At 41.0% G+C, this 27,786-nt stretch overlaps 1 protein-coding gene across 3 annotated transcripts in view; it reads right to left on the bottom strand.

Moving 5' to 3' along the window:
- Positions 1-27,786, bottom strand: part of RGS7BP (regulator of G protein signaling 7 binding protein) — a 132,608-nt gene that overhangs the window by 10,927 nt on the left and 93,895 nt on the right. Inside the window, exon 6 of one of the 3 annotated variants that reach the window (XM_086361926.1) lies at positions 14,609-17,654. The exons of 1 other annotated variant lie outside the window; for it this stretch is intronic. In XM_086361926.1, coding sequence (XP_086218052.1) covers positions 17,563-17,654 — 92 coding nt within the window. In that variant the 3' untranslated portion in view covers positions 14,609-17,562. Of the gene's footprint in view, positions 1-14,608; positions 17,655-18,942; positions 19,208-27,786 lie in introns of those variants that run through there. One more of the 3 variants, XM_086361927.1, reaches the window with a different exon arrangement.

Raw genomic sequence — 27,786 nt, 5'->3', positions numbered from 1 at the left:
GAAAGCTTTTCTGAAAGATGTTAGTTCAGTTCAGTCACTCAGGCATGTTTGACTCTTTGCGACCTCATGGACTGCAACATGCCAGGCTTCCCTGTCCATCACCAACTCCGGGGGCATGCTCAAACTCATGTCCATCAAGTCGGTAATGTGATCCCACCATCCCATAGTCTGTCGTCCCCTTCTACCCCTGCCTTCAATCTTTCCCAGCATCAGGATCTCAAATGAGTCAGCTTTTCACATCAGGTGGCCCAAGTATTGGGGCTTCAGCTTCAGCATCAGTCCTTCCAATGAATATTCAGGACTGATTTCCTTTAGGATTGACTGGTTTGATCTCCTTGCAGTTCAAGGGAATCTCAAGAGTCTTCTCCAACACCATAGTTCAAAAGCATCAGTTCTTCAGTGCTCAGCTTTCTTTATGGTCCAACTCTCACATCCATACATGACTACTGGAAAAACCATAGCTTTGATTAGATAGACTTTTGTCAGGAAAATAATGTCTCTGCTTTTTAATATGCTGTCTAGGTTGGTGATAGCTTTTCTTCCAAGGAGCAAGTATCTTTTAATTTCATGGCTGCAGTCACCATCCGCAGTGATTTTGGACCCAAGAAAATAAAGTCTGTCACTGTTTCCATTGTTTCTCCATCTATTTGCCATGCAGTGATGGGACTGGATGCCATGATCTTAGTGTTTTGAATGTTGAGTTTTAAGTCAGCATTTTCGCTCTCCTCTTTCACTTTCATCAAGAGTCTCTTTAGTTCCTCTTTGTTTCCTGCCATAAGGGTAGTGTCATCTACATATCTGAGGTTATTGATATTTCTCTTAGCAATCTTGATTTTAGCTTGTATTTCTTGCCAGTAGGTCCATACTGGCATTTCTCATGATGTTCTCTGCATATAAGTTAAATAAGCAGAGTGACAATATACAGCCTTGACGTACTCCTTTCCCGATTTAGAACCAGTTGGTTTTTCCATGTCCAGTTCCAACTGTTGCTTCTTGACCTGTGTACAGATTTCTTAGGAGGCAGATAAAATGGTTTGGTAGTCCCATCTCTTTAAGAATTTTCCACAGTTTGTTGTGATCCACACAATCAAAGGCTTTGGTATAGTCAATAAAGCATAAGTCAATGTTTTTCTGGAACTCTCTTGCTTTTTCAATGATCCAACGGACATTGGCAATTTGATCTCTGTTTCTTCTGCCTTTTCTAAATGCAGCTTGGATGTCTGGAAGTTCACGGTTCACGTATTGCTGAAGCCTGGCTTGGAGAATTTTGAGCATTACTTTACTAGCGTGTGAGATGAGTGCAATTGTGTGGTAGTTTGAGCATTCTTTGGCATCGTCTTCCTTAGGGATTGGAATGAAAATTGACCTTTTCCTATCCTGTGGCCACTGCTGAGTTTTCCAAATTTGCTGGCATATTGAGTGCAACACTTTCACAGCATCATCTTTTAGGATTTGAAATAGCTCAACTGGAATTCCATCACCTCCACTAGCTTTGTTCACAGTGATGCTTCCAAAGGCCCCCTTGGCTTCAAATTCCAGGATGTCTGGCTCTAGGCGAGTGATCACACCATCTGGTTATCTGGGTTATCATGGTTATCAAGATCTTTTTTCTACAGTTGTTCTATGTATTCTTGGCACCTTTTCTTAATATCTTCTGCTTCTGTTAGGTCCATACTGTTTCTGTCCTTCATTGTGCCCATCTCTGCATGAAATGTTCCCTTGGTATCTCTAATTTTCTTGAAGAGATCTCTAGTCTTTCCCATTCTATTGTTTTCCTCTATTTCTTTGCACTTATCACTGAGGAAGGCTTTATTGTTATTCTTTGCAACTCTGCAGTCAGATGGGTATATCTTTCCTTTTCTTCTTTGCCTTTTCTGTCTTCCCTATCATATGCAGTGGATGTGTTTGTGAAAGTTTTTCCTTAGGGACATAATTTCACCTTACAGGTGAGGCTACCAAAACACAGTGAACTGGGATCATGTAGAATGAGACTGTGGTCACGCAGGAAGGAGCTAGAACAAAAACCGTATACTGTGAAGCCAAACCTTGGAGTACTCTCCACTGAATTGTTTCCTTCACTGAGTGATATCATGGAGACTTTCACCCTGTGGAGTTTTGTAGAAATTTCTTTCATATAAAAGTTTCTCTTGCAGAATCAGAAAGTAACAGCCGAGTCCCAAGCACAGTAAGCTTATAACATAATAATGCTATTTTTGACACCTGTATTAATTTATTGTTTTGCATTATTTTTTTCCTGACACGTATTGATGAAGACAGAGCTTAAAAAACTTAGAAAAACACATAGTTAAATAAATCTTTGGGACAATCTCAGCCTCACTGTTGATGGAAAAACGGTAGGTGCCAATTAGAGAGTAAAATTCTCTAAGGAAAACCCAGGGTGGAGAAATGATTGTTTTGTTAACTGAAAAGATATCCATTTGTTTGATATGCCAGATGACAAGAAGTAATATTAACAAACCATTTATTCAAAAGAGTTATTCAAGGATGGCTATGTGCCAGGCACTGTTCTGGCACGTCGTGATCAATACCAGACAATAAAACCTGCCCTCATGAAGCTTACATTTTACAAGGAAGATATGAATAAAATAAGTAAATATTAGAAGCTGATAAGCTCTCTGGAGGATAATAAATCAAGGAAGGAAGCTGAAGAGTGCTGAGCTTCCTATTTTAAACAGGGAAATCATGTAAGACCCCAGTGAAAGGTGACTCTCGAAGACATGATACCTTGCCTGATCGCCTTTCCCAGGCCATGCACCTTCCTCCGATGGCTGCTGATGGTTCACAGAGAACTGTCCTCAGCTGATGACCTACCTTTCTCCAGGGGCTGCTCTGCACAGTTCCCTTGTCAGGTGGCCCACACCAGTGACTGAGGAATATGAGGGTACGAAGCTGGACTTCTTCCCTCAGAGGGCACCATTAGGCAATGCAGGTCAAGCTCCAGACCGTCTGTCTCCCATGCCCGACAGCCTAGATTTTACCTAAGGCAACATCCTTACTTCCCTCTTTCCTGTCCTGCTTCCTTCTCTCCTTCCTAGATTTTTCCCAAAGAGCTTTCAATCAAATACTTTAGGAGTCCAGGGGTGTGGGGAGGTGGTGCTGAGATACCCCATCCCTTAAAAAAGAAGTCATATGCACACAAATCCTTATTTTTGGATCCATTTCTTTGATACCTACCTGAAGACTTTGGGTACTAGAAGTAGTCCTAGGAAACTGACTCTAAGGATGGGATTACTCACCAGACAGATAGCAGTGACGTTCCTGCCCTGATGGTAGGTGGAACACTGCATTGGTGATGTAGTGATGCGATGGCTAAGACCTTCTCCTCATGAATTTGGACAGGATATAAGTAGGGGGGTTGTGCTGACTCCCATGGTTTCCTTTGTAGTTCAGTTGCTAAGTCATGTCTGACTCTTTGTGACCCCATGGACAATAGCCTACCAAACTTCTTTGTTCCTGGGGTTTGTCAGGCAAGAGTACTGGTAAGGGTTATCATTTCCTTCTCCAGGGGATCTTCCCAACCCAGGGATTGAACCCACGTCTCTTATGTCTCCTGCATTAGCAGGCAGATTCTTCGCCACTGAGCCACAAGCAGTTTCCCTGGCTTGGGAGAAATAGCAATTAGGAGAGCTGTGGAAAAGTTATAAGAAGTCTGAAGAGGGATCAGGATTACAGAGACACTGTGACTTCCCAATGAGAATTACTACTTTTGTCTTCCCTACAACAAATTAACTGTTCTTAATAGTCCGCAGCAGAGACTTTTTTGTGGGGCTAGTGAAAAGGAATCCCTAAAATGCCAGCCATTAAGTGAACTGAGGTACATATGCACTATTATAAGTCATGCCATATTGTTATGGGCTTTTATCTAACAATGAGAACATAGACGATAGAACTCTGTTACTCACAATATAATATTATTACTTAGCAGCTGTGAACTGGGGTATAGTCCAACTCTGTGTCCTCAGATGACCTTTTAGAATCCGGCTTCTCTACCTCTAATAGACTTTCCACATCTATAGCACTCTGTGTTCTCATTTATAATATTTACTTTAATCATCGAGTGGTTAGGTACCCAAGGTTTAGCATAAATCCATGTCCACAGATGGCTTTTTGAAACCAGGCTTCTCTATCCCTAGAAGGCCTCACTACATCTCACAACAGCATAGTCTGATCTGTTGATCTAAGCATTCTTTCTAGAGAAGATCACATTTGCCCTCTAAGTTGATGCCATCACGTTACCTGCACTTAGTGAGCAAAAGTGCTGAGTACTCTGAATGCTTTGGTGAGTAACACACATGAACTTCAGAGGGTGGGAGATAAGACTCACCAATATTAAGAGGCCTGCACATCAGTGACTTTTTAGGAGTCCTGTGGTCAGGGGATGCTGGGCTATCCCATCTCAGGTGACAACAAGTTATTGTCCCTTGCATCTTGAGAAAGAAATGTCAGGCTTGGTTGGCCTCATCAGGCCTTGGAAGCAGTGCATTTCACACTTGGCGATTTCACACTTGACCCATTTATTGGATAATGTTAAGAGATCTAGCTTTAAGTGGGTTCCAGAGCAGGAAGGGGCTTTGCAGTGGGTTTAGGCTTCAGCCTAAGCAGCTTTGTCACTTAGGCCATAACTGGTAAAGGCTGTCTGGGTACAAAGGATGATATTAAGACCCTGGCAAACTCCAGTAAGAGAGTCAAGGCACGGATGCTTAGGATTCTAGAGCAAGGGCATGCTATTGGCAGCAGAGAATGGTACAGAAAGCAGCTCCTGGAAGAGATGGAGGCTATAAATGGGTCCAAGAACATTGGTTTTGTGGTAGACAGAATAGCAGCTCCCCAAAGGTGTTCGCTGGATGAAGCACAAGCTGGAATCAAGATTTCCAGGAGACATATCAATAACCTCAGATATGCAGATGACACCACCCTTATGGCAGAAAGCGAAGAAGAACTAAAGAGCCTCTTGATGAAAGTGAAAGAGGAGAGTGAAACAGTTGGCTTAAAGCTCAACATTCAGAAAACGAAGATCATGGCATCCGGTCCCATCACTTCATGGCAAATAGATGGGGAAATATCTGACTTTATTTTTTGGGCTCCAAAATCACTGCGGATGGTGACTGCAGCCATGAAATTAAAAAATGCTTATTCCTTGGAAGGAAAGTTATGACCAACCTAGGTAGCATATTCAAAAGCAGAGACATTACTTTGCCAACAAAGGTCTGTCTAGTCAAGGCTATGGTTTTTACAGTAGTCAGGTATGGATGTGAGAGTTGGACTATAAAGAAAGCTGAGTGCTGAAGAATTGAGGCTTTTGAACTGTGGTGTTGGAGAAGACTCTTGAGAGTCCCTTTGATTGCAAGGAGATCCAACCAGGCAATCCTAAAGGAAATCAACCCTGAATATTCACTGGAAGGACTGAAGCTGAAACTGAAGCTCCAATACTTTGGCCACCTGATGTGAAGAGCCAACTCACTGGAAAAGACCCTGATGGTGGGAAAGATTGAGGGCAGGAGGAGAAGGGGATGACAGAAAATGAGATGGTTAGATAGCATCATTGATTCAATGGACATGAGTTTGAGCATGCTCTGGGAGATAGTGGAGGACAGAGGAGCCTGATATGCTATAGTTCACAGGGTCACAAAGGGTTCGATACAACTTAGCAACTGAAAAACAACAACAAAAAGGCTCCACTTAATAGCAAAGGCAATGGCACCCCACTCCAGTACTCTTGCCTGGAAAATCCCAGGGACGGAGTAGCCTGGTAGGCTGCAGTCCATGGGGTCGCTGAGGGTCGGACACGACTGAGCGACTTCACTTTCACTTTTCACTTTCATGCATTGGAGAAGGAAATGGCAACCCACTCCAGTGTTCTTGCCTGGAGAATCCCAGGGACGGGGGAGCCTGGTGGGCTGCCATCTGGGGTCGCACAGAGTCGGACACCACTGAAGCGACTTAGCAGCAGCAGCAATAAAGGAGGTGCATCAGTGACATGATTAGGATCCACTCTTCCTACATACACGCCACCAAACAGAAGCTGCCATCCCAACAGTGTGGTGGCATGGTCTCTCAAGGGAACGGAGACCTTGCAGCATTCGGTTTACTATACTCGGGTGCACTATATTCCTTAACTCAGTCGTCACCTTTTGGTTCTGAGTCACGAATGCAATGCCTGAACACACATGAATACAAACAGTTGTTGTTGTTTAGTTGACAAATTGTATCCAGCTGTTTGTGACTCCATGAACTGCAGCATGCAAAGCTTTCCTATCCTTTGTTATCTCCCAGAGTTTGTTCAAACTCATGTCCTTTAAGTCAGTGATGATACTCAATCATTTCATCCTCTGTTGCCCTTTTCTGCCCTCAATCTTTCCCAGCAGCAGGGTCTTTTCCAGTGAGTTGGCTCTTCACATCAGGTGGCCAAAGTATTGGAGCTTCAGTTTCAGCATCAGTCCTTTCAGTGAATATTCAGAGTTGATTTCCTTTAGGATTGACTGGTTTGATCTCCCTGCAGTCCAAGGGATTCTCAAGAGTCCTCTCCAGCACTACAATTCAAAAGCATCAGTTCTTCAGCATTCAGCCTTCTTTATGGTTCACCTCTCACATCCGTACATGACTACTGGAAAGACCATAGCTTTGACAATAGGGACCTTTGTCAGCAAAGTGATGTCTCTGCTTTTTAATACACTGTCTAGATCTGACATAGCTTTTCTTCCAAGAAGCAAATATCTTCTAATGTCATGGCTGCAGTCACCACCCACAATGATTTTGGAGCTCAAGAAAGGAAAACCTGTCACTCTTTCCACTTTTTCCCCATCTATTTGCCACGAGTGATGGGATCAGATACCATGATCTTAATTTTTTGAATGTTGAGTTTTAAACCAGCTTTTTTACTCTCCTCTTTCACCTTCGTCAAGAGATTCTTGAGTTACTCTTCACTTTCTGCTCTTAGAGTAGTATTATTTGCATATCTAAGGTTGTTGATATTTCTCCCGGCAATCTTGATTCCAGCTTGTGATTCATTGAGCAGGGTATTTTGCATGATGTGCTCTACATAGAAATTAAATAAGTAGGGTGACAATATGCAGCCTTGATCTACTCCTTTCCCAACTTTGAACCAGTCTGTTGTTGCTTCTTGACCTGCATACAGGTTTTGCAGAATGCAGGTAAGGTAGTCTGGTGTTCCCATCTCTTTAAGAATTTTCCACAGTTTGTTATGATCCACACAGTTAAAGGCTTTTGCTTAGTCAATGAAGAAGAAGTAGATGCTTTTCTGGAATTCCCTTGCTTTCTCTATGATCTAGCATATGTTAGCAATTTGATCTCTGGTTCCTGTGTCTTTTCTAAACCCAGCTTGTACATCTGGAGGTTCTCAGTTCATGTACTGTTGAAGCCTAACATGAAGGATTTTGAGCATACCCTTACCAGCATGTGAAATGAGTGCAATTGTACAGTAGTTTAAACATTCTTTGGCATTGCCCTTCTTTGAGATTGGAATGAAAACTGACCTTTTCCAGTCCTATGGCCACTGCTGAGTTTTCCAAATTTGCTGACTTAATTGAGTGCAGCACTTTAACAGCATCATCTTTTGGGATTTGAAATAGCTCGGCTGAAATTCCATCACCTCCACTAGCTTTGTTCCTGGTAATGCTTCCTAAGACCCACTTAACTTCACGCTCCAGAATGTCTGGCTCTAGTTGAGTGACCACACCATCATGGTTATCTGGGTCATTAAGACTTCTTGTATAGTTTTTCTGTGTGTTCTTACTACCTCTTCTTAATCTCTTCTGCTTCTGCTAGGTCCTTGCCATTTCTGTCCTTTATTGTGCCCATCCTTGTGTGAAATGTTCCCTTGATATTTCCAATTTCTCAAAGAGATCTCTAGTCTTTCCCATTCTATTGCATTCTTTCCCATTCTATTGCATATTGGTATATCTTTCCCTTTCTCCCTTGCCTTTCACTTCTTTTCTTTTCTCATTTGTAAAGCTTCATCAGACCATGTTACCTTCTTTTTCTTTGGGATGGTTTTAGTCACCACCTCCTGTACAATGTTATGAACCCTCATCAGTTCTTCAGGCACTCTGTCTACCAGATTGAATCCCCAGAATCTGTTTATCACCTCCACTGTATAATCATAAGGGATTTGATTTAGGCCACATCTGAATGGCCAAGTGATTTTGCCTACTTTATTCAATTTAAGCCTGAATTTTGCAATAAGGAGCTGATGATCTGAGCCACAGCTCAAGGTCTTTTTTTCGCTGACTATATAGAACTTCTCTATCTTCGGCTGCAAAGAACATAATCAATCTTATTTTTGTATTGATCATCTGGTGATGTCAGTGTGTAGAGTCGTCTCTTGTGTTGTTGGAGGAAAGTGTTTGCTATGACCAGTGTGTTCTCTTAACAAAACTGTTAGCCATTGCCCTACCTCATTTTGTACTCCAAGGTCAAACTTTCCTGTTACTCCAGGTATATCTTTACTTCCTACATTTGCATTCCAATCCCCTATGATGAAAAGGACTTTTTTTTGGTGTTAGTTCTAGAAGGTTTTGTAGACCCTCATGGAACCATTCAACTTCAGCTTCTTCAACATAAGTGATTTGGGCATAGACTTGGATTACTGTGATGTCAAATGCTTTACCTTGGAAACGAACCGAGATCATTCTGTTGTTTTTGAGATTGCACCTATGTAATGTGTTTCTGACTCTTTTGTTGACTATGAGGGTTACTCCATTTCTTCTAAGGGATTCTTGCCCACAGTAGTAGATATAACGGTCATCTAAATTAAATTCTATTTTAGTTCACCGATTCCTAAGATGTCAATGTTCACTCTTGCCATGTCCTGCTTGATCATGTCCAATTTACCTTGGTTCATGAACCCAATATTCCAGGTTTCTATGTAATATTGTTCTTTATAGCATCAGACTTTTACTACCAGACACATGCCCAGCTGAGTGTCATTTCTGCTTTGGCCAAATTGGGCTATGAAATTTTTCATCATCCACCACATTCACCAGACCTCTCACCAGCCGACTACCACTTCTTCAAGCATCTCAACAACTTTTTGTAGGGAAAACACTTCCCCAACGAGCAGAAGGCAGAAAATGCTTTCTAAGAGTTCGTTGAATCCCACAGCAAGGATTTTTCTGCTTCAGGCATAAGCAGAGTTATTTCTCATTGGCAAAAATGTGTTGGTTGTCATGGTTCCTATTTTAACTAATAAAGATGTGTTTGAGCCTAGTTTTAATAGTTTAAGGCTCACAGTCCAAAACAGCAATTACCTTTTCACAATCTAATATTTGGGGGGTCTAGAATCTGTGTCTAGAGGTTCTGGGTCACAAGGCAGAGTCCCACAAAACTTTAAGCTACCACTGCTACCTGGTCACTTTAGGTTCCTCATGCCAGGAAACTATTAGGTGAATAAAGGAGTTACTATGCTGACAGAGATTATTGGCCCTAAACGTCATGAGGAAAGAGGGCTTCTGTAACACAATGAGGCACAGAGGAACATGTTTGACACTTAGATGACTAGGTCATCTCTTGGATGCTCATGGGTTTTTCAGGTTTACCTATAAATGGGCAATAAGTGGTCTATATTTACCTATAAGTGGTCTCAGACCACTAGGAGTGAGGGTCTTGTTCATCATACCAGGCATTTCAGAAGTGCCAGACTAGGATGAAGGAAATCTAGGATCGGTGGTTGAGAATAGAGGTCATCAGCAGCTGCTACATAAAAATTGGGACCACTTACATAAGTGGGGGCTATGCTTTGTGCACTGTATCTCTTTCTGTATATGTGAGTTGTGACAACAGAATACAGAAGAAGCTAAAACTGGATGGCATAGATCAATGTGAGAAGCAACTGGATCTGAGCAGTGCAGAGGATGAACTGTAGTAGATGCTGGGGTGCCTGCCTACATTTGTTTTCCTGAACCACAGCATCCATCACTCAGCTTCTGTGAATGTCGGCCGCTAATGGCAGTATGCACTTTTAAACCTAGATTTATTTGTTCATTCAGCACTGCTGCTGCTAAGTCACTTCAGTCGTGTCTGACTCTGTGCGACCCCATAGATGTCAGCCCACCAGGCTCCTCTGTCCCTGGGATTCTCCAGGCAAGAACACTGGAGCAGGTTGCCATTTCCTTCTCCAGTGCATGAAAGTGAAAAGTGAAAGTGAGGTCACTCAGTCGTGTCCGACTCTTAGCAACCCCATGGACTGTAGCCTACCAGGCTCCTCTGTCCATGGGATTCTCCAGGCAAGAGTACTGGAGTGGGGTGCCATTCCTTCTCTGTCATTCAGCACTATGATGGTTTTATTCTTTCATCTACTTATGAATAGCTGTAACGAAGGTCATTTCTTTTTTTGCTGTATAGTATTCAATTGTATCAGTGTAATACAATTCATTTTTCCATTCTCCTGTTGATAGATTCTTTTGCTTAATTGTTTATGGGTTTTGGCTATTACAGACAATCCCACTATGGATATTCTTTTAACCATCTTTGAATACAGACACATGTATTTCTCTTGAGTCTCTCCTAGGAGTGAAACTATTGGATCATAGGGTACACGTACATTCCATAATAGCAGATAATGTTAAACAGTTTTCCAACATAGTTTGCATTTTGTTAGAAACTGTTTCACAACTCTGTGGGCATGAAGATATTATCCTATATTCTGGAAGCTTTATTGTTTTTTAAATTAATTTATTTTCTAATTGAAGGATAATTGCTTTACAGGATTTTGTTGTTTTCTGACAAATATCAACATGAATCAGACATAAGTGTACATATGTCTCCTCCCTCTCGAACCTCCCTCCTATTTCCCTCTGCATCCCACCCCTCCAAGTTGTTACAGAGTCCTTTACTTTTAGATCCATAATCAACTTGGAATGAGGTAAGAGTGAAGTTTAATGTTTTTGCAAATGGAAATCAATTGACCATTTGGCAGAAAAGCACTATTTATTTCAAGATTTCCCTTTGCTGTTCCGCAACACAGTATCATGCAATGTTTGATTGGTTTGACTTTTCTCTTAAAAGAGCTTTAATTCTAAGGAAATAATTAGACAGTTATTTGGTTGAAGCTTTTGTAATACTGATATATTATTTCCATTTCACTCTCAGGAAACTGAGGCTTACAGAAGGTAACTAATTTGGTGAGCAAGTTCTTCTAGACAAAGATTCACATTATTAATGCCTTCAATGAGACAGAAATTAATTAGTTAAGCATAACAGTGTGAGACAGGTAATCTCTGCTAAAGCTCTCTGTCATTGTCCTGTGGTGTCCAACTCTGGATCCAAGACAGTTGTTTCAGCTCCCACCCTCATGCTTTCCTCGCAGCTTAGTGGGAAGGGAGACATGCCCCTTATTTTAGGAATGTTACCTTTAAATTGGCTTCTCTGATAACTCAGTTGCTAAAGAATCTGCCTGCAATGCAGGAGATCCCGGTTCGATTCCTGGGTCAGGAAGATCCGTTGGAGAAGGGATAGGCTACCCACTCCAGTATTCTCAGGCTTCCCTTGTGGTTCAGCTGGTAAAGAATCTGCCTGCAATGTGGGAGACCTAGGTTTGTTCCCTGGGTTGGAAAGACACCTTGGAGAAGGGAAAGGCTATCCACTCCAGTATTCTGGCCTAGAGAATTGCTCAATTTCATTCATAAAGCTATTGGCCAAAATTCAGTGATACTGCCACACCCATAACCAAGGGATCCTGGGAAATGAAGTATTTAAGTAGCCAGTGTCTTCCTGAAATTTGGGATCTCTAGAAAACAGGTTTTGGAACTGCTAGCCATAGGGGGGTACTTTGTTGCAGCCCATCTGATATTCAGACAAAAGTCTGTAACTCTAGGATATACTGCACAGTCCTTGACAATTAACTGAACTCAAACTTCAGATGTGTATCATCTCCTTTTATTAGAAAATAAAATTACTTAATTCACTTTCACTTAATTCCCCCCGCCCCCGCTTCTGTTCTGTTCTTCTTCTTCTCTCTTTCCTGCCCACCCCACTTTGTCTGCCTCTCTCTCTCTTTTCTCTTCAAAAGTTACGGTGCCCTGTTATTTCCTCTCCATGTCTCCACTGCCTACATTTTGATGACAGGAACATGTCAAGGGGGTGGGGTGAGGGGGTGCGTAGGATCGCTGCAAGTGGTGAATCACAAAGTCTCTCACTTTTTCCTTCTTTTTTTTTTAAACTTTAATTATTAGTTTTTATTACACAAGTAATACATATTCATTGTAGAAAAATTAGAAAACACAGAAAAGCAAAAAGAAAAAATAATCACCCAGAATCCCACTACCCATAAATAACTACTATTAACATTTTAGTGTATGTCCTTCTAGCTTTTTATGCATATATATCAATATATATACATACATAGATATATTTATATATATTTTCTTTTTTTTACAAATATTGTGTCATACTATACACACTGTTTTAGAATATGTTTTTAATCTAATATATATTGTGAACATTATTATTTATTCCCTGAAAAAATTATACAGTTACTACATGCTCATTGTGAAAAAGTCAGAAATTACAGATATGCAAAAAAAAAATATATATATAGTTGCTCCAGATCTCACCTCCCAGAGATAAATGCTGTTAACATTTTAGCAAATATCTTTTCAGACTCTTTAATGCACATATATATGTAAGTATATTTTTAAAATGGGATGATGCTATAGATATTCTTCTCTGTTTTCATTTAACAATATAATTCCATAAGTATATGTATGGTGCTTCCTCTTAATTGGTGCACAGTATTCCACTGATAGGATATACCATGTCTAATCAATCTGATTCTGTGGGTTTATTTACAATTTTCCCCATTCTTCCAAGTAAGTATTCTTTCTTGCATATTTCTTGAATAATAAATGACTACATCTTAGGTCATTTTTTCTGAACTTTTTCAGAAGAATTTCCCTACAGCGGAATTACTTGGTATAGGTGAAAAACACACTGCCCAATTATTTTCCAGAAAGGTGGAATCAGTTTACATACATGCTGCTCTATAAGAGGATGCTCACTTCCAGATTTCCTGGCTGTCCCTGGAAACATTCACTCTTCATATTCTTGCCTTTCTGATACATTAAAAAAGAGTATATCATATTAGCTTACATTTTTGATTACTAGTCTATTCAAATATTTTCATATTATTAGTGCATTATTTTAATTCATGGTACATTGCCAGTTTGTATGCTTGGCTCAATCTTCTACTGGAAAGTTTGATTCTTTTTGAGTCATAAAATGTCATTTATTCATGCATTCATTATTCACTCATTCCATAAATATGTTTTCACTATTTGCTTTTGTGTTTAGCACTGTGCTGAGGATATAAGAATAAGCAAAATAGACACGGTCGCTGCCTTCTGGAACTTCAGTTTAGTGGGGATAGACAATTAAACAAGCAATAATGAAAAAAGTATAATAAGGAAAAGAAAAAAATGGGAACACTTGGCTGGGGAGGAAGTTGTAGATCATGAAGATTTGCCAAAGGTAGTGGAATTTAAGCTCTTGGTATTTATTAGACATCTGTACTCTTTGTTGCATATATTTAAAATTTTGCTTTCTCTTAATCTGATTTTTTTTTTTTACTTTATAGGAATTTTGCATTTTTAATTGGTCAAATCCATCCATCTTTTCCTTTGGTGTTTCTTGCTTTACTACAATGCTTAGAAAAGCTCCCCTCCTACCACCCCACACACACTAAAATTATATCATATTCATCAATACTGCCAGTTTATTTATGTGCTTTAACATTTAAATATTTACTTCACTTAGAATTTATTTTGATGACAGTTTTGAGGTATGGATCTAATATATCCCTCAACAAATGGCTAACCATTTCTCCCAATATAATGTACTTAATAAACCAACCTTTTCTCATAGATGTGAAATGACATCTTTGTAATGTACTCAGTTCTCTTATGTTCTAGGGTTTATAACTTGGCTTTATATTTAATATTAATGGTTTATTCCGGACCATTTCTCATTCTTTCAGTAGTTACCTGAAAGTTGAGCATTCTGCATTTGGTGATGTTCTAGAACACAAAGAAATGATAGACATTGCTAAGGTGTATGTGTAGGTGGGTGAGAAGTTATTAGGGATGGATATCCTTAATTCTTTCACTTTTGAGACTTCCGGAGGCTGAAATCCCACATGGGATCATTGTTCATCTGGCCAATTTGTTGGCTGTCTAAAATTAATTAAATGCTTTTATGCTCTGTATAAAGCTTAGATTCCAGTAGGTGGCAGTATTGCCAAACAGTAAGTATCCAAACTTGCAGGAGCCCTGAGGAACAAAATGATCTGGCAGGATTTTAGAATTGCTCCAAGAGCTTTCATTAGAGGAGGCATCAGGGCTGTGCTACTTTTAAAGCTCTTCTTTGTACCCTTGAACAATGGCACAATCAGAAGTGTGCACTGGATCTGTTCCTAGACGCATGCAAAAAACAGAAGAGGACTGATTTTTAAAAGTGGCGCCTACTGGGGGCCTTTCTTCATACACCTCAACCAAAAGTGCCTTTGGGCCCAGCCAGTGACTGAGTCAAAGCCTGGAAATGTGGTTTAAACAATGTGATTGTGGTGGGATTCAAGTGATTTTTATTTTCTTTGTATTTGGTGGTATTTTTCAGATTTCCCACAAAGAACATGCACTGTCTGTAATATGGAAAAAAAAAAAAAAATCAACACAGGGTATTAAAAACAGGGTGGTGAAATGGGTGGTTGTGTGCCAGAGAAACCTTATATCCTTTTTTGTTTCAAGCATATGTGCAAATGAAACAAAATGAGTTCAGTGGGCTCTCCTTATCCCTAGAGATCAGCTCAGTGTTATTGCTAATCTGAAAGCAAATTACCAGCAGGAAACAGAGACAGTTATCTCGTGGAACTACACCTGAGGAAGTCCTTTGGTAGGTAACAGGGGGGTGGGGTCAGCTCCTACCAAGATGCACTGGCATACCCAACAGGAGGTGGCGAATTACCCATTGCAACTCTGAGCCAGGGTAGGTTATAGGGACTGTGAGCACTAAATTTAATTTTAGGACCTGTATAGTGAAAGAAGATCTATAAATCTTGGAGTATGTCCACAGGAACTACAAAATTGATCCAAGGCTGGGAAACAGGCACTATGAATAAAAGATAAGGTGGCTGAATTTATTTATCTTAGATACGGAAAGCCTAGCTGGGGAATTAGACAAATCCCTATCTCCATGAATAGCGACTATAGCCCTCCCCAGACATGGAGGTGAGACCTGAATTTATTAACAGTCTTCAGTTGTACAGAGGACAATTGCACGGAAGGTGTTACTTTCACACTGAGACTAAGGCGAGAGTGAGCACAAATTAACCAAGCAGAAGTGATTTAGGTCAGGCATTTAGAAGAAGGTGCTGAACACCAAGACTGGACTTATCTGTTAATAACTGTACATGGATTAGTAAGAACTAGATTGAAGCTAAGGGTTCAATATGGTAGAAGGTGGGAGAGGGCAGAGATGGCAGCTGAGAGTATGCCAGAGTAGGCTCCTTCGCAATTTCTAAAACAATGGACCTGAAGTGAATTAAACTTCAGGAGATGAAAATGAACTGCATTCAGGAAAGGATATTAAGCTTGAATCAAAGCAGATGTGTGAAAATTGGGGTTTGCAGACCATGTAAATTTGGGAGTGGTTACTTGTTTTGCAAAGGAGCAGTCACCCTAGGAGTCTTTCAATAGCATATTCTAACAACTGTTTTATAAGTATTTGATTTAGAAAATTGTGATTTTTCTTGTATAACTTTCAAGGGTATGTCTTGACATGAAGCTAGTCATACTTATAACCATGTATCAGTTGCCAACTCATTGGAACACATCTCTGGACTCCAAGAATAAGGCCAATAACCAGCTGGTGTGATCTAAATAGAGACATGCATAGTCTTTTGAGATCTCTTCCAACTCTTCAATCCTTTCACTTTCAATCAAAAAAACTAGAAGACAATTCCAAGGATAATTTCCACAACAGCAGATATTAGGTTGAACTATATGAAGTTGCCATTTTTAGGTCAAAAACAGTCAAATATCAGCAATTTCATATAATTCAACCTAATATAATTATTCCAGTAGTTCGTCTCTACCTCTTTCCCTCTTCACTGAAGCTACTAAAACCTTGGGTATATTTAGTTTTTTAGGTCAAAATGTTGGTGGATATATAAATGCCTGTGCACATAAATGCTGAGAAATTATAGGGTTGGTATTGAATTTGTGTCTTGGATAAACCACGGATAGCTCATCCTTTTATTGTGCTGGATTCTGGGCCTTTTGTCTGACTTTAGGAATTTTCAGACTATGGAAAACAAGAAAAGAAGTTCAAAGGCTTGATCTTTCAACCCATGGGAAATTCTGCCTGGGAAATGGGCCAAAGGAAGAACAAGGGAAAATATAACAAAATCTGTACCATGTTACAAGTTTAGTGGAGGAAGAGCACAATAAAGCTGTGAGCAGAAAAACAAAGCATGTGGCTTCCTTCTTTCTAGAATAGAGTATTGCTTAATGTGTCCTGCTTGTAAGATTCTAAGCATAAGACAAGACACCAAGTACACGTTGGAAAAGTCTTATCTGCATAGTTATCTAAAATGAGACAAGCTTAGCTTAACTAAAAAGATTTTATTAACAATGTAAAATGTTAAGTATTTTTACGATCTGAGCTAAATCCAGCATGCCCTATAAGATTTAACACTATGCTGATAATGCAGACATCATGCTTCAATTTCAATTAGAACAAAATGTGATAATATTCAATTTTACATTGGAGGGTAATTGTATATGTTACTACACCATTTCCTAACTGGATTACTTCATTCTCCAAGAAGCTGAAAAAGACACCATTGGATCGAAAGGAAATTAGTTGCCCATATGCACTGGTATTAAAGAATTAGGATTATTGTGTATTTACAAAATTTAAATACTTTTCATATACGGTTTTTGTTGCATTGTAAATTAAGACATTTTTCTGTTGAAGCTCTTAGTCTGACAGAATGGAAGACTAAACATAAATGAGTGCAGAGAAAGCAATAGGTCGAGGTGGTATATATTTGATTATAATATTATTTCTAATATTGGTTGGATTTTGAACAGTTTTGCAGTTTTAAATAGACTTCTATGTTTAAAGACTCTCATATGTGATCAGTTGTTTACATAGATCAGCAAGAGCTACAGATATACTATTATACATGAAATAATTTTTCTCTGTATAATACACTTAAAAATTCTTTAAATAATTTAAAAATCATAATTCTTGCATCTGTCATGGTGTGGTTTGGAGCAGACATGTGCAATGTCAGCTTTAAAAAAATCCTTTTAAAAACAGACTGCTTTTTGAATCTGTTTTTTTTTTTCCTTGACAGCAGCTGCTTTCAAATGTAAAATCATTTAAAAGGACAGCGAGAGGTGGATAAAAGTAATAAGGAAGCTTAGAAAACATAGTCAAAAGCCAATGACTGTGGTTCAGCTGTCTGGAGGTCCTCGGGTTCAGTGATATTTTCAGGTCTTCCCAGTGGTGGCTTCCGGGAGGAATCGCCTAGCTTGAGACGAGACAGCACAGCCCAAAGAACCTTCTCTTCCGTCTTCTAACCAGGGGGTAGGGAGTTAGATTTAGAAGGCTGCTGTCATCTGTGATGGGATAGAATGTACAGGTTGAGTGAGGTACAGACAAAACAACTGTTTTTTTAAGGATTGGTCTTAAAAATCCACAGTCCTTTGAATCCAAGTTTCTCAACTTCAGTTTCGTTGACATTTTTGGACTAGATCATCCTTTATCGTTAGGAGCTGTCCTGAGCATTGTAAGATATCCAGCAACATCTCTGGCCTCTACTCACTAGATGTCAGTAGCACTTCCCTACCAACTGTGACAACTGCAAATGTCCCCAGACACAGCCACGTTCCTGGGGTGGGGGCGAAAGTGAAGCCAATAGCCACATTTGAGAACCACTGCTTAGAGTTAAAGGGCTTAGAGGCAGTTTTTCACTTGGGCAATGTATCCTTCTGAGAAAGAGCCCGTGTTTTGGAATAAAATTGGCTTCTTTTCTATAGTTTACTGCTTACTAGTCCTGTGACTTTGAACATATCGCTTAAGCTCATTAAGCTTCATATTCCCCATATGTAAAATACAGTTTAATAATACCTAGGTGAGAGCTAAATGAAATAATCTATTAAAACATTTAGCTTGGTTGGTGACTTTGGTGCCTAGCATAGAAGAAGGACTTATTATTAATAATAATATAGCTATGATTAACTATTTTTCCTTTACATAGGACCTTGTTTTACCTCAATTCACTCACTCTATGCCTCAGGAAGAGGTTTCAACTATTTCTTGTTGAGTGTTTCCCTAGCACTTTTTATAGCCAGGCATCTGAATACAAAGGCTTTTGGAGAAGGTTGTCAGCTGTTAAATTCACCAGTTCTGGCCTGAAATTTTTAGTACAATGACAAGTAGAGAAACAAAGAAACAAACCTGTAAACCAAATCCAGTTTAATGAGTTGAGTTTTGGGGAAATAGTGCAATTCAACAGAGAGAGTGAGTAGAAACGGCCTGTTGGAGTGGAACTGGCCAGTATGAGTCCCAGAGGCTGGAGGAGGACCACAGGGAAAGAGCCTGTAAATGGTCAAGTAGGGCAGTGCTAGGATATGGTCAGAATGGAATTAGGAGCAACAAAATGGCTGGCTGGCTCTGGGAAACGTTTTAAAAATTTTATTTGGCTGTATTGAGTATTAGTTGTTGCATGCCGGGTCTTCATTGCACCACACAGGATTTTTGTTGTGGCGCATGGACTCTCTAGTTGTGGCGTGTGGGCTTAGCTCCTCCATGGCAGTGGGATCCTAGTTCCCTGACCAGGGATTGAACCCACGTCTTCTGCATTGCAAGGTGAATTCTTAACCACTGAACCAACAGGGTAGTCCCTCTGGAACTCTTTTAAACCTAAGCTTTGTAAGGACCACTTGCACTGCTCTCCAAGAACAAAGCTAAGATGTTCCCCTTTCCCCATGCTAATCTTGAAGATGCAGGACCTTGGGAAAGAGCCCAGAATCGGGAGTGAGATGAAGAGATAGATATAGTGAAGACTGTGCCCCAGTTGAATAAAACCGGCTTGTAGATGACGGTTGGTTTTCTCGATAACTCAGCCTGGAGTGCCGCAGTCCATGGGGTTGCAAAGAGTCGGACACGACTGAGCGATTGAACAAAAACAACAGGACACTCAGGAAACTGTCAGGAACAAAACTGAGTCCTGGCTTCCTGGTCCTCTTAAATAAATTGTCATCCAAGTGCCCTGGCTTTTCTCTCCCCAGCCCCCGAGGCTCCCATGTGTCATGCTTGTTTGTACAGTAGCATCACCGACCGAGCTGACGGTGTTCCTTGGAATGCTGCGCTATGTTACACATTTAGATGGAACTAGAGTAGCAAGTTGGAGGCAGGCAAGGAGACAGGCGCCCCAGCTGGGCACATCAGATTAATCAAACACAGCCTTCTCCCCACAGTCACCACAGATTACAGTCCTCTCTTAAAACCAAACACTCTGCTAATGTGGAGAAAAACAGGACTTTCTTTGTCTTTTTTCAGAGTGAAAAATAATTCACTATAGTCTGGATGTCAACATTTTGAGACTAAAAATGGGACATCTCTTTTTTTTAAACAGTTAAACTTGCCCCAAATAGTTTAAGATGCTGAAAGCAATGTCAAATCCTATATATAAGCCTAATTTCTCAGCAGAATCTCTCAGAGATGAATCATGATATATCTGGAGCAGAAAGAAGTGATAACCATATTCTCTCATCATTTTTAGGGCTCTCACTTCTTTAGCCACCAAATGATCAGTGAACTTAACCTAACTGGATATGGCAAAGATACAGCAGACCCTGAAGGTTTTGGTATCTCTTTGAATGCTGACCACGCTTCCTGAAACTCAAGTTCAACTGAAAGTCAACACTTCCTTGGAATAGATGCACCAAAACTATGAAGATACTGATAGGAAAGGAAATTTTTATTTTTATTTCTTTGAGACTTAGAGATCTATTTTCTGAATTCCCATTTATTTTCTGAATTTCCTATATGTTTGCCTTTCTCCAAACATTTAAGAAATTTGGGAGTGACCTCACTGGTATTTATATATTATACAAAGCAATTCTTGATATGTATCATTCCCACTATATGGGGAAATGTCTACATACATTGGTCTGTTGTATTTACATAGAAAGTGTGCATGTGTGTGCTGTGGCATGTGTGTTCTGTGGTGGTATATTTGCTTCCATTTCCTCTTTTTTATGTATTAAAAGCACACAGCTATCATACACAGGGATTATGAGATTTGTATCAAGACTGACCTTTGTATCTGTGCATTCATTACAGTGAATCAAAAAACCTCTGTGCTATTGAAATTCTCCTCATTCACCCTTCTTCTCATATATATATATATATATATATATATAAAAAACATTCACTCGTGAGTGCTATATACACACACACACACACATACGTATATAGCATTCACAAGTGAATAGGATGTGTTAGAATTGATGAGAAAGTGCTCAGATGTTAAGCGAAGGACAGGCTGCCTAATAAGAATGACTGCTGGTTTGGGGCATCTTTGTTGAGCATTTGTGACACCTTTGCCTAGCCCAGAGCTTGTCTGATCATCACCTAGGGCTGAGGTGACACTAAAGCTTAAAAAATTCTTGGCAGAAACTCAGAGCAGCTTTCTACCCTGTAGGAAGCTGACACCTGCAAGTAAATGCTGAAATTCACCAAGCAGTAAGTCTGCCTGGAATGATTTGAAATGAATTCAATGCCAAGGAAAGATGTCTTTCCACATTGACTGAAATCCTGACTTCGAAGTGAGGGGCTGTCAACAGAATGTGAGCAAAATGGGTGTTTCTCCACTTATTCTAAACTTTCTGCGCTAATCCATCTGAACTTGGGAAATCTTTTATTTTTATTGCTAATGTTTGAGAATTTTATGTTGTCTTTTTTCCAAAGTGCATACTCTCAAAGAACTGTAACCTAGGACAGTTTTAAATTTGAAAATAAAAAGTGAGAAAGGGAAGAGGAAGGAGGAAAGCATAGCAGAAATTGAAAGCAAAGGAGAGTAGGGTATTCAGTCATCAGTAAATTCAAAATCCAGTTATTTGATGATTAATTTTTGGGTGCTACTAGAGCCAGGAACACTGAAATCCCCTAAGGTACAATAATACCATTTCAAATTACGTTTGCCAATAAAAGATTTTTTACATAAATTATGTGTTAGAAACAGAGGGCATGAAAATGAGGCTTGCAAATAATAAACTGAGGTTTGAGTTTACAGCTATGTTCTCTAAGTCAAGAGGAGTGCTTATGATGAAACTGCAGTTGGAAACTTTTATTCTGGAAAAAAAAAGAGATCTTCATCTAATTCCAGGGTTCCCAAACATGGGCAGCATCAGTTTCATCTGAGGGCTTGTTAAAGCACAGATTGCCGGCCCCACCTCCAGAGTTTCTGAATCAGTAGGTCTGGGGTGGGGCCAGACAATCTGCATTTCTTACAAGTTCCCAGACCTGCTGATACTTCTGGTCCTGAGACCACACTTTGAGAACCACTGAATCACCAAAGGCCTATGAACCGCAAGGCTCTATGTCAGGTGCTGAGGGTAACACCAGATGGGTCCTAAGAGAAAGGTGACCCTTGGCCTCAGGGATCCTGGTTTGAGTAACTAGGAGGCTTCATTAGGAATGCCATTGGAGAGATATAAATAGAATGCTGTGAGAATTCTCAGAGGGAAATTACTCCCATCTTGTAAAGAGAACATTTGCGGAAGATTCCCGGGGCCTTGGTGTTCATGCTAGGGCAAAAGGGATGGGGAGAACTCGGACATTTGGTGAAGTAGGGGGCAGGTAGAAGTGGATGAAGACAGCAGTGTGAACAAAGATGTGGAGGTCAAGGCAGCCTGAACTGGGTCCAAGTAAACAGTCCAGTCCGGCTGGAATTACAGGCATATGAAGAAGGGTTAGTGTAAAACAGAACTACTGAGAATTCCCTGAATAAGGCCATATACCTTCTCTCGCCTCCCTGACTTTACATACGCCATCTCCTTTTATCCAGAAAAGGCTTTTCTGATTGCTCTATGCTTCTACCTTCATGCCTGCATTCATTCTATAAACAAGTGCTATAGCCCTTGGGCTTTCCTGATAGCTCAGTTGGTAAAGAATCCACCTGCAGTGCAGAAGACCTGGGTGTGATCCCTGGGTTAGGAAGATCCCCTGGACAAGGGATAGGCTACCCATTCCAGTATTCTTGGGCTTCCCTTGTGGCTCAGCTGGTAAAGAATCCGCCTGCAATGTGGAAGACCTGGGTTCAATCCCTAGGTTGGGAAGATACCCTGGAGAAGGGAAAGGCTTCCCACTCCAGTATCCTGGCCTGGAGAATTCCATGGACTGTCCATGGGGTTGCAAAGAGTCGGACATGACTGAGTGACTTTCACTTTCACTTTCACAGCCCTTGGAACATTGTCTGTTTCCAACCCTGTGCATCCACAATTCTATAATCAACTCTTTATGAGACAATAAATTTACCCTTGCTGTTCAACTCTTCATCTCTCACTCACTCCTCAACCCTCCTTAATTAGGCTTTGTGCATGCCCCCAATTCCAAGAAAGCTGATTCTGGCCACCTCACCAGTGACTCCTTTGTTGCTAAATCCTATGGGTAATTTCAGTTCTTATTTAGCTGAACTGCCCCACACTATGAGCCATTTTTTCCTTGCAACTTTCTTATTCCAGTATGCTGAGATTTATATCTGTTTTTTTGTAAACTCTTCTTCTTTTCCCTCAAAACTTAAATTTTGGTATTTCAGAGCTCTTCTCTGTATACTCTCTGGGGGTGGTCTCAAGTATTTTCAGGGCTTCAATTACCAACATGCTGCTTGTGTTTACATCTGAATTTCCTGCCCTTCCAGCCCCCATGTCTCACACCAACATAAGGCATGTACATCCACCACAAACTCTGAACACTGGTCTTAGAGTGTCCCCACAATCAGAACTCCATCTGTCCTGCGCTCTATGTCTGCTGGTACTGCTCTGCTCTACCTTAGTGATGGGTACCATCATTCACTCTGCTTTGCAAATCTGAACTCAGGTTTCATCCTTGATTCTGCTTTGCTAACATATTTCAGCCAACTGGCCATATCCTCTTCTCCAAGCCCCTGGCTTTAGGTCAGATCATAAGCATTTCTTACCTGGCTTATCATACTTGCCTACTAACTGAACCCCTCCAAGTGACCCCAGGATAAAGTCCAAACATCGTAATATGAAATAAAGTGGTCTTAATGACATAGCCCCCCTACCTCTCTAGTCTCTCTCTGAAGCCTCTTTTCTAACCACTTTCCCAATTAATGAAGTACTTGTAGTTCATCAAAATCCCCTGCTCTGTCATCTCCCCAGATGTCTTCACACATTTGGAATTTTCTGCCTAGACTGTCTTCTTTCCATCTTTTTCTTTGGCTAATTCTGATTTATCATAAAAAAAAAATCTCAGCTCACACACTTTGCAAAAAGCAATTCTCAATTACTCCCATCTCCTCCATCCCCATTTATAACTAAAATCTGACTAGGTGAGAGTCCAGTATGCCCTTGCAGCATCCGTTACTGACTATTATGGCACTGTTGCATTTAAACCCCCCTTTTTTTTTTGTCTTTCCAATAGTGTGTGTGTTTCCAGAATTCACGTGCCATACCCTGAGGGCTCTATCACAATCTCTGCAAGGGATGGCTATGCCAGGTGAAAAAGCTTCCCAGGTGATTCTCATTCCCATTTTGTCCTGTGGAGATGGAGAGCCTCTAGGGCAGTGGTGCCCAATCTTTTTGGCACCAGGGACCAGTTTCGTGGAAGACACTTTTTCCACAGACTGGGGTGGGATAGTTTCAGGAAGATTCAAGAGCATTACATCTTTGTGCACTTTATTTCTATTATTATTACATCCGCTCCACCTCAAATCACCAGTCCTTAGATCCCAGAGGTTAGGGACCCCTGCTTTAGGAATAGAGAGATCCCCAGAACCTGGCACATCATGGGTGACCATCACATGTTGGATGATGGTGGGGACAAAGAATGCTGAGTTGAGAAATCTATTTTTCCTTCGACAATGTGTAGACACTTAAAATTTGTGAGTAGAGGCTCAACATAATTAGAGTAATGTACTAAGAGACTGATGTATGATCAGTGATGAGTGGATTAGATTGGAGGAGAGAGAGGGCATAGCATACATCACACTGAATCCTGGGCAAAATGTTGTACAGATTGCAAAGAATCTGGGATAACTGGTAAAACTGCCCAAAGTGATATTCAGACACCAGTTTGAAGCACAGAAAATCTTTAAATGAGGCACTGGGGAAGGGCCAACAAGGTCATCTCTAGGCTAGCAGGTGGCAAACAGCTCAATGTCCTTCAGCTCCATGCCAGAGAACTCAACCATGGCTAGGTTGGTTCCGGTTATGCACATTCACACCAGAGTGGAGCAGGGCTGTAGAGAATGGGGGACCTGTTCCTAGACCTGGTTTAGTCTGGAGCAGGACTGTCCACAGGTGGTACAATGGTAAAGAAACTGCCTGCCAATGTAGAAGACACAAGAGATGCCGGTTTGATCCCTGGGTTGGGAGGATCCCTTGGAGTAGAAAATGGTGACCTGCTATAGTATATGCCTGGAAGATTCCACAGACAGGAGAGCCTGGCAGGCTACAGCCCACAGGGTCACAAAGGTTGGACATGATTGAGGGGTTGAGTGTGTGCGCACACACACACACACACGACTGTCTGCAGGAGAGGACCCATTCTAGAACAACTGCAAGTCCTGACTGATCCACTCGAGACTGACTCTAACGCGTGGTACCACCAACTGAATTTTAGGCAAAAGTAAATGTACTGACAACACCGCACAGGATTCGTGAAGTCAGAATTTTGGAAAAGGTGAAACTGTCTTTCAGGCTTAATTTACTTCTGCGATGCTTTGTTTGATTACAGCCTGCATTTAGAAGATGCTTGTCCTTCACTTTCGCATCTCCTTTTAGCCTTTGTCAGTAACCTTGTGGGCTCTCCACAGGTGGTTCCATTTGTAATCCATTTGACACAGCAAGACTCTCATAATTAATGAAGCTCCCTACAGAACTGCCAGTGACCCAGAATGTAGGACAGGAGAGGCGCTGAAGCAGAGGAAAGGACAGCAGGTTGAGAGCCAGGAGACGGGGAGGCTGCGAGGAGCTGCGGCAGAGCAAGTCAGGCTCCCTCTTCTTCTGCGCACCTTTGTCACCAGTCTTAAACAAAGTATGGGAAGGTAAATGCCCTGTCTCAAATGAAGGCATAATCATTAACCATTACAATGCCTGCTCTTGGCCACTTTTGCTTGTCACTGAAAGTCAATTTACAGCATATTGTTGCTAAATCAAATTTTGATTGTGGTGGGAAGGGGAGATGGTAGGATTAAATCTTGAAATGTTAAAATCAACAGGAAGAGTTTCTGAGTTGAGGGACAGGATAGGGTCTGGAAGGGCTTCCCTGGTGGCTCAAATGGTAAAGAATCTGCTTGCAATGCAGGAGACCTGGGTTCTATCCCTTGGTCAGGAAAATCCCCTGGAGAAGGTAATGGCTACCTATTCCAGTTTTTTGCCTGGAGAATCCCATGGACAGAGCAGCCTGGCGAGTTACGGTCCATGGGGTTGCAAAGCGTGGGACACACCTGAGCAACTGACGCGCACACACACACGTATGGAGTTTGGAGAGCAGGGCAATCAAAGCAGTTCCAGGTGGGTCCCCACATACTTGCCTGGTGGGATTTCTACATGGTCAGGATTTGAGTAGGGAAACAGGGCAGTATCTTATTCCTTTTTATCTCTGCTTCAAACACACATGTAAATGGAATAAAAAGAGAAAAGAAAGACACAGACAAGGAAAACAGATGGCTTTCTATAATGCTTTTCATCCAGTTAGAATTCTGTTTTGAAAATAAGGTTCTACAGAAAAGAACTGGAATACATTTTTCCACATGTCATCCCACACTATTTTCTGCTTAGATGAGACCTGGATAATAAAAAGATTGTCTGAACAGAGTTCCAAGGAGATAATGGGACAGCCCCTATGCTCTACCTTGGTGTATGCAGTCAGAGAGAGGAATCTGGTTGATTTCCTCATTAAAATGGTGCCCTATGCCTCTGCTAACAGAGAAGGCAATGGCACCCCACTCCAGTACTCTTGCCTGGAAAATCCCATGGACGGAGGAGCCTGGTGGGCTGCAGTCCATGGGGTTGCTAAGAGTCGGACATGACTGAGCAACTTCACTTTCATTTTTCACTTTTATGCCTTGGAGAAGGAAATGGCAACCCACTCCAGTGTGATTGCCTGGAAAATCCCAGGGACAGAGGAGCCTAGTGGGCTGCGGTCTATGGGGTTGCACAGAGTCGGACACGACTGAAGTGACTTAGCAGCAGCAGCAGCAGCAGCCTCTGCTAAAACATGTTCCCAGAGTGACTCCCAGATACCTTCTCTCCTTCCTTTAGGCCTTCTCAGACCCCTGGTGGAGACTCACATCCCTGCTTCTCCACTGCTCACTCCCAGTGTGGTCAGTCAAGTCCTACTCTTTGGAGGCCAGGTTCCTCTGTCCTTGGAATTCTCCAGGCAAGAATGCTGGAGTGGGTAGCCATTCCCTTCTCCAGGGGATCTTCCCGACCCAGGGATCGAATATGGGTCTCCTGCATTTCGGGCACAGTCTTTACCATCTGAGCCACTGATCTCTGGTCTGGGTGTGTTTAATGAGCCCTCCATCATACTGTGAGGCCCGATTAAACTTGCCCAGAATAGAGATCCATCTTCATGTGCTAAGGGTTCCCTTTTCTCCCCCAAATGAAGAAACCTTAATTTCCCATAAGACTTCACCTGAATTTTACAAATTATTTTAGTATGTGTATGACTGAGTCCCTTCGCTGTTCACCTGAAACTACCACAACACTGTTAATTGGCTATACCCCAAATCAAAATTAAAAGTTTAAAGTTGGAAAAAACTTATTTTAAAATCATACAGCATTACTCCCTCCTGAAGAAGACCTTCTATCTCCTAGCTTTTTCCTTTTCATGTCCCAAATGGATTTAGGATTCAAGTCCTGGGTGCCCCTTGTTCGGATTTTTTCCTTTTCGCTGACAGTATAAATCATTCACTACTATTATTATATTTTTAAAATGTATTTAAAATTCTAGTTATTTTTTCTGCTTATAAAAGTAATAAAGTTATACAAAAATTTCTATTATATTATACTTTTATGATTATAAAAATGTCCTAAATGAAGAAAATAAAATATCTGTTCTTCCAATAATGCCTAATTCAAAAACTTTTGGATGAACTTTTACTAATTGTAGGGGGAATGTTTCAGATGTTTAATATAGGCTACATGGAATCCATGAAATTCAGCCTGGGAGGGTTGTCATCCTTTTAAGGAAGTACAAGAGGAAGCCCACATGCTGTTGGTGGGGGTACTTGCTCTACAGATTAAGAAGCTGAGGATAGCTTCAGAGGTGAGCCCCAAATCCAGTCTCAGGGATCAATATTCTGGAGAGCGGGTTCAAGGTCGACTTTTCATGGGCTCAAGGTCAACTTTTCATGGACGTTACACACAGTGGCTTCAGAGTGAACGGAAGTTGGGGTTATTCTATTTGATGATGATCTGGAGTTTTCCTGAGCTAGGTTGGTGGGCCAGCTGGTAAATAATAACAACAATATACTGCACTTGTTGAGCGCTT

The sequence above is a fragment of the Bos grunniens genome, chromosome 20, assembly GCF_055505025.1.
Source record: "Bos grunniens cultivar Pamir isolate PY7600 chromosome 20, Bosgru_T2T1.0, whole genome shotgun sequence".
NCBI classification, from domain to species: Eukaryota; Metazoa; Chordata; class Mammalia; order Artiodactyla; family Bovidae; genus Bos; species Bos grunniens.
Note: the sequence above shows the minus strand (reverse complement) of the source record. Positions and strands in the feature narration are given on the sequence as shown.